The sequence below is a fragment of the Heterodontus francisci genome, chromosome 33 (genome assembly GCF_036365525.1).
Source record: "Heterodontus francisci isolate sHetFra1 chromosome 33, sHetFra1.hap1, whole genome shotgun sequence".
NCBI lineage: Eukaryota > Metazoa > Chordata > Chondrichthyes > Heterodontiformes > Heterodontidae > Heterodontus > Heterodontus francisci.
The window spans coordinates 25,803,861-25,817,424 of NC_090403.1; the positions used below are offsets into that span (position 1 = coordinate 25,803,861).

At 45.9% G+C, this 13,564-nt stretch overlaps 1 protein-coding gene across 2 annotated transcripts in view; it reads right to left on the bottom strand.

Annotated features, from left to right (window-relative positions):
- Window positions 1-944: 944 nt before the first annotated feature.
- Window positions 945-13,564, bottom strand: part of LOC137348065 (rho GTPase-activating protein 27-like) — a 212,896-nt gene continuing 200,276 nt past the window's right edge. The window contains exon 18 of one of the 2 annotated variants that reach the window (XM_068013210.1): window positions 945-8,710. In XM_068013210.1, the coding sequence (XP_067869311.1) occupies window positions 8,512-8,710 (199 nt within the window). In that variant the 3' untranslated portion in view covers window positions 945-8,511. The remainder of the gene's footprint in view (window positions 8,711-13,564) is intronic. The other variant, XM_068013212.1, reaches the window with a different exon arrangement.

The window sequence follows — 13,564 nt, forward strand, 5'->3', positions numbered from 1 at the left end:
TTTGGAGTGATAATCTCTGAAGGAATGAATCTGAGGCCTGAACTCACAACACAAATCACACCTGGACTTGTGTATATTTTCCATCTGTCAAAGTCATTTCACCCAGTTGCCTCAGGTAAGACACTTGGCATTGGTGTCAGTCTCCTTCTTTGGCCTCCTTGTCTGGAGAGACAATGGGTAAGCGCCTGGAGATGGTCAGTGGTTTGTGAAGCAGTGCCTGGAGTGGCTACAAAGGCCAATTCTAGAGTGACAGACTCTTCCACAGGCGCTGCAGATAAAATGGGTTGTCGGGGCTGTTACACATTTGGCTCTCCCCTTGCGCTTCTGATTTTTTTCCTGCCAACAGCTAAGTCTCTTCGACTCGCCACTCTTTAGCCCCACTTTTATGGCTGGCGTCCAGCTCAGGTGTCAGTGCCCCTGGGTTAAACATAGGAAATAGGAGCAGGAGTAGGCTATTCAGCCCCTTTGGCCTGGTCTGCCATTCAACTAGATCATGGCTGATCTTCCACCTCAATGCCATTTTCCTGCATGATCCTCATGTCCCTTGATATCTTGAATATCTAGAAATCTACCGATATCTGCCTTGAATATACTCAATGATTGAGATTAGGGAAGAAGTTGGTGACCAGAGCTTGTATTCCTCATCACTGTCTCCCTAAGGCACGTGTGCTTATGTGGGCATTGGACTAAGGTATGTTCAAGCTCATGTGATTTCCCCCATGGCAGTATAGCAGGCCAACACTCAGTTGTTTTTTAAGCGTATATGTGAAGTAGCTCACACTTGGGTGAAGTAATACAGAGTACCCAATGCCCAAGCAACTGTCGGGTTCAATGTCTTAAAGAGAGTAGCATTAAAAATTTGTGGGAAAAAGTGGAAGAAAAGATTTACAAATTCTTTTGCCAAGTATTTTAATAGCCATGGGTCAGTCAGTATCACTCTTACCTCTAAGTCGGAATAATTTGGGTTCAACCCCCACTCCAGAGACTTGAGTACATAATTCAGGCAAACACCTCAGTGCAGTACTGAGGGAGTGCAGCACTGCCCTCCTTCAGATGAGACATTAAACTGAGGCCCCCATTTGCACTCTCAGGTGGACAAAAAGTTCCTATAACACTAGTTCGAAGAGGAGTAGGGGAATTCTCCTTGGTTTCCTGACCAATATTTGTTTCTCAACCAACATCATTAAACAGATAATCTGGTCATTATCTCATTGCTGCTTGTGGGAGCTTTCTGTGTGCAAATTGGCCATCACATTTCCTTCATTACAACAGTGACTACACTTCAAAAGTACCTAATTGGTTTTAACGCATTTTGGGACATTGAGGTTGTGAAAGGCACTATATAAATGCAAGTCTTTCTCTTTTTCCCAATCTGGTTGGAAGGACAAAAACAATTAACATTAGTAAACAGGTTACATTTAAAAACAAATGGTATGACATTTTAAGTTCTTTATTACAGAAAAATGCTAATGTACATATTTTGTTCACCTGCGCAATAAAGTTCTGAGAATTCCATTGTTAATATACATTCACATAACAGCAGTGAGATACCAGAGAGACAACTGGCAAGGATAGAGAAAGGTGAGGTGAAGCTGCAATTCCTGAACAGAATTTTACTTATATATAAATATATACAAAAACTTGTATTTATATAGAGAAAAGTCTCAATGCACTTTACATAGGAAGACAGCAAGTTTTACAAGGGGGCACCTAATTTTACAAGCTGGAGAGGCAGATGCCAAGCTTAGCAAGGGAAAGAGGTGACAATAAACTTAATTGGGGGGTCATTAAGTAGGAAGTAAAGGAGTTTGCTGAGGGAGATACTGAAGGCACAATCAAAAGATAGGCTTTTCAGAAGGTCTGAGGAGCTGGGAGGGAGGTAAAAAAAAGTGGAGTCATTTTAGGAAGCACGTTCCTAAAGACTGAGAAATTGTAGTTTGTTAGTGACGGGTAGATGATAGGGACAGTCTTCCAAGTCAAAGAAATGGAGTGTTCTGGCTGGAGAAGATTACCCAAAGAGGTTGGGTGAGGCAGAAGTGGGTGGGTGGGGTTTGAAAACACAGGCAAGGATCTTAAGAACAATTTTCTGGGGAGCCAGTGGAGCTGAGCAAAGATGGGTGTGGAGTGATGGGTGGAGGGGGTGCGGTTGCAGGGAGGGAGGTATGATAAGTGAGTGGGACTTTGTGCAGAGGACGACTCAGAACTACAGGATTCTGGTGTTTTTGAAGGACAGCAAGGAGACTGTTTGGAGGTGAATCCATGAGCTGAGGAAGGAATGATGAGCACTGTAGAAATGGAGGGCTGAGGGAGGGGTGTTAATGGACAATGTCACAGAGGTGGAAGGAGGCAGTCTTGGAAACAGACCCGAGGTGGAGTGGAAGCTCAGCTCAGGGTCAGAGGATGCTGAGGTTTTACTGTATGGGGGTAGATATCCAAGTCCATTGAGCCTTGTCCAACGGCACCATATAGAGGGGGAAGAGAACCGTGCGACCCACTATTTTCCGCTATTCACTTCCAACTGGCCCATTACTTAGAAAATCATCCATACAAGTACAGTATTCAAGTACCCAACCACATATTTTCTCAATTTCCATCCTCTTTCTCCTGTGGTACAGATCGAGCACCCAAGGAGACCATCATACAGAGTGTGGGCAAAACTATTCAACTGTGGGAGGCATTTTGCAGCTCAGTCCTATTGATGTCCTCACCCTGATGTTCACGTGTACTTTCTCAGCAGGGGTCAATGGACAGTGATCAGGAGTAGGACATTCAGTTGATGTTTTCTCCCTCTTCCCCAGCCCAGAGGCACAGAGTCCAATTGCAACCCATGTAGCACACTGCCAAAGGCTGAACCTGGCCGCTGCTGGCCTGTAACAGCTCAGCTCCACACAGTGGCCTATCTGGGAGTTGGTGCATTAGAAGCGTCATAATAGATTCTTTCCTTTGCAAACACTGGATATTTATCACATTAGGTATTTTAATGCTGTACTTTAAATTCAATATATTAAGATAACAGAATTTCAAGCCTTAATTTTTGCCAAGTGTCCAGCACTATCGTTAAAGGTTAAAAGGTCGAACACCAACACTCCCTTTAAGAGCAGAAACTGGCGATATCATTGCCTTTTAGGTGAGAGTCAGTGTCAAGAATTAATCCAACAGATATTCCCTTTTCTTAAAATAACAAGCCCAGAATCTTAATTTGGTTTCATTTAAAGTGATTTTAAATAATATACATAACTTTTGAATCTTTGTCTAAAGCTATTTACAACTTTTCAGAATTTTACATTCTTAAAATTAACAAAAGAGATACATATCAAGTAAACACACAATCAGTAGTTATGAAGTAGAAGCAATCTGCAGATTAATGGAAATGTATCGTTGAATTTTATGGGATTTGGGAATGGGCATTAATCACAAGATTAATCACAAGAAAATGCACAAGCTCCATGTTAGCTGCTTTGAATGCTGTTGCTTAGCAACCCTCTTGCCTCAGTAATAGATTCAAAATGGCTCCTTCTTAGCCCAGACTGGTTTTTGCAGAAATGATGTGTGTGAATGTAGCCCACTGGATAACAACTCCGTTAAAATAACAAGCACAAGAAATTGTCATCCCATGAATTTGTTAAACAAACGGTGTGCTAAAAGTAGGGCACAAAGCAAATTAAACTCGATGAAGGCAGCTCCCCTTTAAAAATAATAGGAGCCTATATTTTCTGATGGGTTTTATTTCACACCAGTAAGAGCCTTTTTATTTTAATTGAAGTAATCTTAGCTAGACTGCCTATTTTATTTTTAAAAATTCAAATTTTTTTTGAAGCAAATTCTTTGTTTTGTGAGTCTTCAACCTTTCAACTTCCTTACATCTTAAGCAATGTTTAGTGGATTGCTCATTGCTCTGTGTGAGAGGAGCTCTCCAGTCAATTTGATTATAGTATCATACTATGATGGAGGAAGAGAAGCAGAATATTCTGTAGGTAGACTATAGGGTGTCTAAGATTTCAGTTGCATTATCACTTCTCATTGAACAGAGGTGGTTTTGAATGGGTATAAGAATGAAACGGCAGTATAATTTACAGTCAGGGTGAGGGTCTCACCTTTGACCCCACTAGAGTGTTAGATACCAAACCATCTCTTGTAGATAGTCATATACCGTATGGAGTTCATACCAGGTATAGTAATACTCCAACTGAATGCAAAGCCACATGAACTGCTCTGCCTGCCTCACCTAAAATTGATGTGGAAGGCAGGAGACTTTGAGTATGCATCAAAATATCTGTGCACGTAGCTCCACTGTTAGTGAGCTCAGTGACTCCAGCTACTTGGATCTGCAGAATGAGCATTGCATTGAACAGATATTGACCTGGGATTGTACAGTGCAAATTAACTGAAACTGTAAGGTGTGGGAGAAGGGAATTAAGAGGCAAACTATTACGATATCATCTGACATACCTTACAGGGTTAATATTATGAAGATGTGCTCCCAGCACCAAGCATTATCCTGGAAAAGCTCATATCAGGAACTTACATCATTATTTTCTGTCCATAATGGAATATATTTCCATCCAATTGATTTTAAATTAAATTGAGGGTGTCACCATGCCAACTCCTGGTCCCCTCCCAAAGTGCATGGTTCCCTGTTATGAGCACATCTTCATAACATCTATTCTGACAAGATGTCTCAGGAAATCTATTGCAACCGTGCAGTCAGGAGATTATATTCAGAGTCAGGAGTTAGCAAAGGCATACTCCCGGATCAATCAGGAGACTTGTTAAGATTACAGCGTTAGCAAATGAATCACCATTCAATGTTGTGATTGACTTCAACCTCTCTCCTTGGGGGTTTCCTCAGAAAAGCACTCTAGACAATGAGTGAGAGAGAGGGAGTGACTATAACTGTCTCCATAGACTCTCCTGATGCTGTTCTGCAGAAAAATAAGGTAGGTACCCAAAGTGTTGCACCCCAGCTGTCAGTTTTTCCCTTCATCTCCTCAGCACGAACCTTATGAACACTTTATGCTTCTCCTGATAGCCCAGTGGGGATCAATAGCTCACACTGGGAGCAGGTCAGGAGCAAGAAATACTAACACAGTTGGGATCTGTTAATATTGACAGTAAAATATGTGTTGATAAAATGTCACTCAATTTATCAGTGCTCTTACAGGTAGTGGCTGTGTTGAGTTTCAACTCCTTTCTATTGTAAGTTCTGGTGTTTGGGTTGTAGCATTGTGCACTGTTTCTCAGGGTAGGTTAAGACTCTTAATTATCTCCCTTCCTGAATCACCCCCAGGTTCTGCACCTCATGTGGCTGTTCTCCAATTTTTTGCACTGGCTGTAGTGAAGCTTGTGCCTGCTGCCTGGCACCTCTGCTCCATGCAGCATGAGAAATCAATTATGCTGTCTGCCCACTCTGTCACCTTCTTGGTCTACGGGGCTCAGTACCACACTAGGCACTGAGCTCACCCACTGGGCCATCAGAGGATTTTACATTTAGGGTTGTAATTGCCTTAAATGGGGTACTTCTGTCGGACAGATTCTTCACGCACTTTTTTGTTAAAGAGTAAAGCTGACACAACCACAGTATGTGAGCACTGCATAAAATCGATATGGCAGCTGATGTCTCTGACACGTCTAATTGACGCACATTATTGGGGGTGCCACATTCCTGCTGTTCTCCTCAAATGTTCACTGCAGGTTATACCACACATGTTACATTTGTCAGCAATGCTTCACACCCTTGCTACAACCATTTCGATTGGTAACACAAAAGCCTTAACCCCAACACCACAGGGAATCACGGAATCTTGCAGCTCAAAAAAAGGCCATTCTCTCCATTGCACCTATGCCTGTTCTTTGAAAGAGCTATCCAGCTAGTCTCACTCCCCTGTTCTTGCCCCAAATTTCCACAACTTTTTTCTTTTGAAGCATATATCTAATTTCCTTTTGAAAGTTACTATTGAATCTGATTCCACCATCCCTTCCAGATCACAACAGCTTGCTGCATCTCATCTCCCCTCTGGTTTTTTGCCATTTACCTTGAATCTGTGTCCTTTGGTTACCGACCATCCTGCTTCTAGAAACAGTTTCTCCTCACTTACTGTATCAGAATACTTCAAAAACTCACACACGTCTATTAAATCACTCCAGCCTGCTCTCCATTTCCATTTATGCTTGTTTCCTCTTCCAAATGCCCTCATCTTTCTCCACATTACTTCCTCCTGTTCATTCTCATTGTTCTGTTTCTCTATTACGACTTTCCTGCGATTGTCTACAGTCACTTTCTCTATAAGCGAGCTTCTGGATGATATATGTACCAAGACACTGAGCCCCATAACAGTACTGACCCCTAACTATACACAGTAATCACTTCCATCCAACACCAGACATCAGTAATATTCTACACTTGTTCTGTCATAATGGATTGAACAATCAAAGGCAAAGTACCTACATTTTTTATAGTCGATGGGTGAGGCTCTTTATCAGAAATGCAAAGTCGGAAAATCAGCCCTTATTAACTAACCTTACTGTTTGAAGATTAAGGCTTCCTTTCCGATTGGCGTTACTTTAACTGGGCTACCATTGGTGATAAAGAAATGAAATAAAGAAAAATGGGATTGTGCTGTCTGCTACTCCAAACACATTCTTTCCCAGGACCTCGGAAAGCTGGAATTCCTTACCTTCTCACACTTACTATTCCTACAATTTATAATTTTAAAATCCAAACTTGACACCACTTCACCACTACTTCTTCAATTAACTCATTCTCCCTCCTACTCTTCTCAACTATATTGATGTCCTGCACAATGGATTTAGCCCCTTTATCGAGGTTTCCCGGTTGGAAAAAATAAACACCTTGATGGCCAGGTGATCTGTGAACATCGGGAATTATGGAGTTAAAAAACACACACAATGGGATGACCATTCATAACTCACTACATTGCCTGTTCCACCTTCTCTAGCCTTCCACTCCATAGTGCCTAACCCCAATAATAATACATTTTTACCCACAGTCAGAAATGTTCCTGTTTGAGCAAAATTACTTCTTTGGTTTGAAGGGTGGGAGGAGGCTATGCCATTACATTACTGCAAGACTGTGGTGTATTGAGCTCATCGCCAAGAGTGTAATCGCTAACATGCTTGGCTATCTGGCTCACCAGCCGGAGAAAATCATTTCCACTATTACTTTCTCCCACAGATTACAACTACCCATGTGTGGCATAATCTCCAGTGTTACATTTTTCCCACTTCAATGTGTTTTTTAAAAAAATGCACATTGAATTTTTAAATACTGTATCAACAGCAGAAATAGAAAAACATGAACATCCAATGTCTTGGGAGTTGGATCCTGCTCCTATTACTGATGTCAGATCTTAGGTAAATGCCTCAAACAACAACGAGAGAAGCACATCTTAAAGTGCTGTTTGCTGAATCATCGCAAAATACTTGTGTCAGGCAGAATCCCATTAACTACGCAGTGAAAGCTGCAGTCAAAGTAGAAGGTTATCGTTTATCGCAAGGGGAATTGAATACAAAAGTAGGGAGGATATGCTTTAGCTATACTGGGCATTGGCGAGACCACATCTGGAGTATTGTGTACAGTACAGGTCTCCTTATTTAAGGATGGATGTAAATGCATTGGAAGCAGTTCAAAGAAGGTTTACTAGACTGATACCTGGAACAGGCGGGCTATATTATGAGGAAAGGCTAGGCTTGTATCCACTGAAATTTAGAAGAGTAAGAAGCGACTTGATTGAAACATAAAAGAAGATCCTGAGGGGTCTTGGCAGGGTGGATGTGAAAGGATGTTTCCCCTTGTGGGAGAAGCTAGAACCAGGAGTCACTGTTTAAAAATAAGGGGTCACCCATTTAAGACAGAGATGAGGAGAAATTTTTTCTCTGAGGGTCATGAGTCTTTGGAACTCTCTTCCACAAAAGGTGGTGGAAGCAGAGTCTTTGAATATGTTTAAGGCAGAGGTAGATAGATTCTTGATAAGCAAGGGGGAAGTGAAAGGTTATCGGGGGTAGGTGGTAATGCGGAGAAATCAGTTCAGTCATGAACCTATTGAATGGCGGAGCAAGCTCGAAGGGCCGAGTGGCCTACTCCTGCTCCTAATTCATATGTTGGTATGTTCGTATCCTGCAAAAATCGCTTCCAGGAGGAAGTTGAAATAGGCATAGCATCTCCTCCTGGTTCCAGATACAAGGATTTCCCTGTTTAAAAAAAACACAGCATGGCAGCAAAGCGGAGGTGTCCAGCAGAAGGAAAGGCCCACTTATACTGGTCCTCAGTGTCCAATACGTCGTCTACTAAGATATGACCCACTTTGAATAATGCTTCTCCTCCAATAGTCTTGAAGTTGCATCAGACCATGCGCTGAGCAAAAGTCTTCCTTCTTTTTGCATAAGGTCATGTAGCTAGCTTCAGTGCATGCAGACACCTCTGGCTTCTTACTACTTTATGTACACACGAACACACCAATTGCTGTGTTGGGGAGCAGTGCCCCAATCTGTTGCTCATCTAATATCTGCTGACTCCTGGCTTTCGTTGAAAAGGTGCTGGTACCGGTTAAGGATGAACTCTACAATCTGGTTCTGGTAAACCATATGGACTGCGATATTTCCTTGCTCTGTCTCTGGTTTCAGGAGGGTGGGGCCAAACACGATTGCCATACTCTGAAAACTCATCCGATTCTGGTTGCGATATTCTATCACACTGGAAGAGAGTTAGGGAGATTATTATAACTTTGAAAGCTATGTATCATTTTATATCTGCATAGTTCAATCCTAATATATATCAAAATAAAAATTGTGCTTAGATTCACGACAAGCCAGCCTCACACTGGAATAGGGACAGAAGAAGAAGTTGAATAAATTGTGTAGCAGGCATCAAGGTTTTATTTCCAAAAATAGTGAGCACAGCATCACAGCCAGATTTAGTCCTCAAATAAATGGCCAGGCCCTTGTCAGTGGTTGTCATTGGTTAATAATCAGGGACAGGATGAATGGCAGATTTTCTCCACTTTAACTTTGGACAACTAAGACCAAATGTAGCAGCTGGCTGAGATTATATAATAGAAGGTACAGCACAGAAACAGGCTATTTGGCCCAACTGGTCCATGCCAGTATTTATGCTCCACATGAGCCTCCTACCACCCTATTTCATCGAACCCTATCAGTTTAACCTTCTACTCTTTTCTCCCTCATGTTCTTATCTAGCTTCCCTTAATGCATTTTGTTAGTCATCTCAACCACTCCTTCAGATAGCAAGTTCCACATTCTCGTCATTCTCTGGGTAAAGAGGTTTCTCCTGAATTGCCTATTGGATTTATTAGTGATAATCTTATATTTACGGCCCCTAGTTTGCTCTTCCCCACAAATCAAAGCATCTCCTCTACGTGTACCCTATCAAACATTTCAGAATTTTATAAATTAGCTAACTCAGCACTGGTTGGGGATTGAACTTGGTATTCTTCTGATTTCCAGGAACCAAAGACTGGAAGACCTTGCTGGGTTACTGGTACATACTGAAACAGCTATCAATTATTTTCTCATTTTTATCCCAGCTTTTGCTCCTCCACCGGAGACAGAGCGAGAGAGTGAAAAGCAAGGTGGGAGCAGAGAGAGAGAGAGGAGCACGGCGGAAGCGGAGAGAGAGACAGGAGCACGGCGGAAGCGGAGAGAGAGACAGGAGCAAGGTGGAAGTGGAGAGAGAGAGAGAGAGAGAGAGGAGCACAGTGGGAGCAGAGAGAGGGAGAGGAGCACAGCGGAAGCAGAGAGAGAGAGAGAGAGGAGCACGGTGGGAGCGGAGAGAGAGAGAGGAGCACGGCGGGAGCAGAGAGAGAGAGGAGCACAGCTGGAGCAGAGAGAGGGAGAGGAGCACGGCGGGAGCAGAGAGAGGGGGAGAGGAGCACGGCGGGAGCAGAGAAAGAGAGAGAGGAACACGGCAGGAGCAGAGAGAGAGGAGCACAGTGGAAGCGGAGAGAGAGAGAGGAGCACGGCGGGAGCAGAGAGAGAGAGAGGAGCACAGTGGAAGCGGAGAGAGAGAGAGAGAAGAGCATGGCGGGAGCGGAGAGAGAGAGAGGGGAGCACAGTGGAAGCGGAGAGAGAGAGGAGCACGGCGGGAGCAGAGAGAGAGAGAGGAGCACAGTGGAAGCGGAGAGAGAGAGAAGAGCATGGCGGGAGCGGAGAGAGAGAGGAGCACTGGAAGCAGAGAGAGAGAGAGAGAGGAGCACGGCGGGAGCGGAGAGAGAGAGAGAGGAGCACGGCGGGAGCAGAGAGAGAGGAGCACGGCGGGAGCAGAGAGCGAGAGGAGCATGGCGGGAGCAGAGAGAGAGAGAGGAGCACGGTGGGAGCAGAGAGAGAGAGAGGAGCACGGCAGGAGCAGAGAGAGAGGAGCACAGTGGAAGCGGAGAGAGAGAGGAGCACGGCGGGAGCAGAGAGAGAGAGAGGAGCACAGTGGAAGCGGAGAGAGAGAGAGAAGAGCATGGCGGGAGCGGAGAGAGAGAGGAGCACTGGAAGCAGAGAGAGAGAGAGAGGAGCACGGCGGGAGTGGAGAGAGAGAGAGAGGAGCGCGGCGGGAGCAGAGAGAGAGAGGAGCACGGCGGGAGCAGAGAGAGAGAGAGGAGCATGGTGGGAGCAGAGAGAGAGAGAGGAGCACAGTGGAAGCGGAGAGAGAGAGAGAAGAGCATGGCGGGAGCGGAGAGAGAGAGGAGCACTGGAAGCAGAGAGAGAGAGAGAGGAGCACGGTGGGAGCAGAGAGAGAGAGAGAGGAGCACGGCAGGAGCAGAGAGAGAGAGGAGCACGGCGGGAGCAGAGAGAGAGAGAGGAGCATGGCGGGAGCGGAGAGAGAGAGGAGCACTGGAAGCAGAGAGAGAGAGAGAGGAGCACGGCGGGAGTGGAGAGAGAGAGAGGAGCACGGCAGGAGCAGAGAGAGAGAGAGAGGAGCACGGCGGGAGCGGAGAGAGAGAGAGAGGAGCACGGCAGGAGCAGAGAGAGAGAGAGAGGAGCACGGCAGGAGCAGAGAGAGAGGGAGAGGAGCACGGCAGGAGCAGAGAGAGAGAGAGAGGAGCACGGCAGGAGCAGAGAGAGAGAGAGAGGAGCACGGCAGGAGCAGAGAGAGAGAGAGAGGAGCACGGCAGGAGCAGAGAGAGAGAGAGAGGAGCACGGCAGGAGCAGAGAGAGAGAGAGAGGAGCACGGCAGGAGCAGAGAGAGAGAGAGAGGAGCACGGCAGGAGCAGAGAGAGAGAGAGAGGAGCACGGCGGGAGCGGAGAGAGAGAGGAGCACGGTGGGAGCAGAGAGAGAGAGAGAGGAGCACGGCGGGAGCAGAGAGAGAGAGGAGCACGGCGGGAGCAGAGAGAGAGAGAGGAGCATGGCGGGAGCAGAGAGAGAGAGAGGAGCACGGCGGGAGCAGAGAGAGAGAGAGGAGCACGGCAGGAGCAGAGAGAGAGAGAGGAGCACGGCAGGAGCAGAGAGAGAGAGAGGAGCACGGCAGGAGCAGAGGGAGAGAGGAGCACGGCGGGAGCGGAGAGGGAGAGGAGCACGGCGGAAGTGGAGAGAGAGAGAGGAGCACGGAAGGAGCAGAGAGAGAGAGGAGCACGGCGGGAGCAGAGAGAGAGAGGAGCAAGGCGGAAGCGGAGAGAGAGAGGAGCACGGAAGCAGCAGAGAGAGAGAGGAGCACGGCGGGAGCAGAGAGAGAGAGGAGCACGGCGGGAGCAGAGAGAGGAGCACGGCGGGAGCAGAGAGAGAGAGGAGCACGGCAGGAGCAGAGAGAGAGAGGAGCACAGCGGGAGCAGAGAGAGAGAGGAGCAAGGCGGAAGCGGAGAGAGAGAGGAGCAAGGCGGAAGCGGAGAGAGAGAGGAGCAAGGCGGAAGCGGAGAGAGAGAGGAGCAAGGCGGAAGCGGAGAGAGAGAGGAGCACGGAAGGAGCAGAGAGAGAGGGGAGCACGGCGGGAGCAGAGAGAGAGAGAGGAGCACGACACAAGCGGAGAGAGGGAGAGGAGCAAGGCGGAAGCGGAGAAAGAGAGAAGAGCATGGCGGGAGCAGCAGGAGCAGAGCAGGGGAAAAAAAAATGAAAAGTGACATCAGAGTGACATCACAATAAACAAAGACAGCAGGGAAACAGAGAGCCGCCGGGGTGAGTATACAGGTAAGCTTTTAATTTAATTTTATTTAAATTAAACATAGCATCAAACATCACAGGCAAGCAGGTAGGTGATTGGTTTGGGAAGAAGCTACCTGTTTGGTGAATGTCTGGTAAATGATTAAGGTCCATTCTAATCCTAACATTTAAAATAGTAAAGGGACTAGTGTTAAGCTTAATAAAATATATTAAAGAAAGGACAATAAAATAAATCATTGAAAAAAATAATTAAGTAGTTAATTAAAACATATTAAGGATGGCAGGACAGGTGAAATGTCACAGCTGCAGCATGTGGGAGCTCCTGGAGCCAGTGTGATCCAGGGCAAACACATCTGCAGTAAGTATTTGCGGCTCGAAGATCTTTGGCTCAGAGTCATTGAACTGGAGTCCGAGCTGCAGACACTGTGACAGGGAGGGGGGAAAGTTACTTGGTCATTTTGTACCAGGAGGTGGTACCCCCTTAGGATAGGGTCTTCTGATTTGGTCAGTGGCCAGGGACAGGAGAGTGTGGCTGCAGCTGAGGCAGGTAAGGGGACCCAGAGGGCAGGAGTGCAGGACCCTCAGCCTTTGCAATTGTCCACCAGGTCTGAGGTTCTTTCAGCTTGTTTGGATGAGAGTGGGGGCTGCAGGGTGGATGAGTAACCTGACCATGGCACCATGGTACAGGAAGCCATTCCAGTGGAGGGAGAAAAAAGGAATGTAGTGGTAATAGGGGACAGTATAGTTAAGGGGATTGGGGGATTGATACTGTTTTCTGCAGCAAAGAGCGAAAGTCCAGAGGGCTATGTTGCCTACCCAGTGCCAGGGTTTGGGACATCTGCTCAGGGCTGGAGAGGAACATACAGTGGGAAGGAGAGGATCCAGTTGTCGCGGTCCATGTAGGTACCAATGACATAGGCAGGACAAGGAAAGAGGTTCTGCATAGTCAGTATGAGGAACCAAATTAAGAAGTAGAACCTTAAAGGTAACAATCTCTGGATTATTACCTGAGCCACGTGCAAATTGGCATAGAGCAAATAAGATTAGAGAAATTAATGCGTGGCTCAAAGACTGGTGTGGCAGAAGTGGATTCTGGTTCGCGGGGCAGTGGTACCTGTACCGTTGGGATGGTCTACATCTGAACTGTGCTGGGGTTGGTGTTCTAGCGAGCTGTATAACTAGGGAAGTAGAGAGGGTTTTGAACTGAATAGTGAAGGCAAGGGATCAAATTTGGGAAGACATGGTAAAAAATCAAGGAGTAGAGACAAGGCAAGAGAGAAAAGTATTAATATGGGAAATGTTAAACAGACTGTGGCAGGAAGGAACAGAGCATACAAATCTAAGAGTAAGTCAACAGATAAGGCTAGAGGTGACAAAAATAATAAAAGGACAAAACTAGAGGCTCTGTATCTGAATGCACATAGTATTCAAAACAAAACAGATGAACTG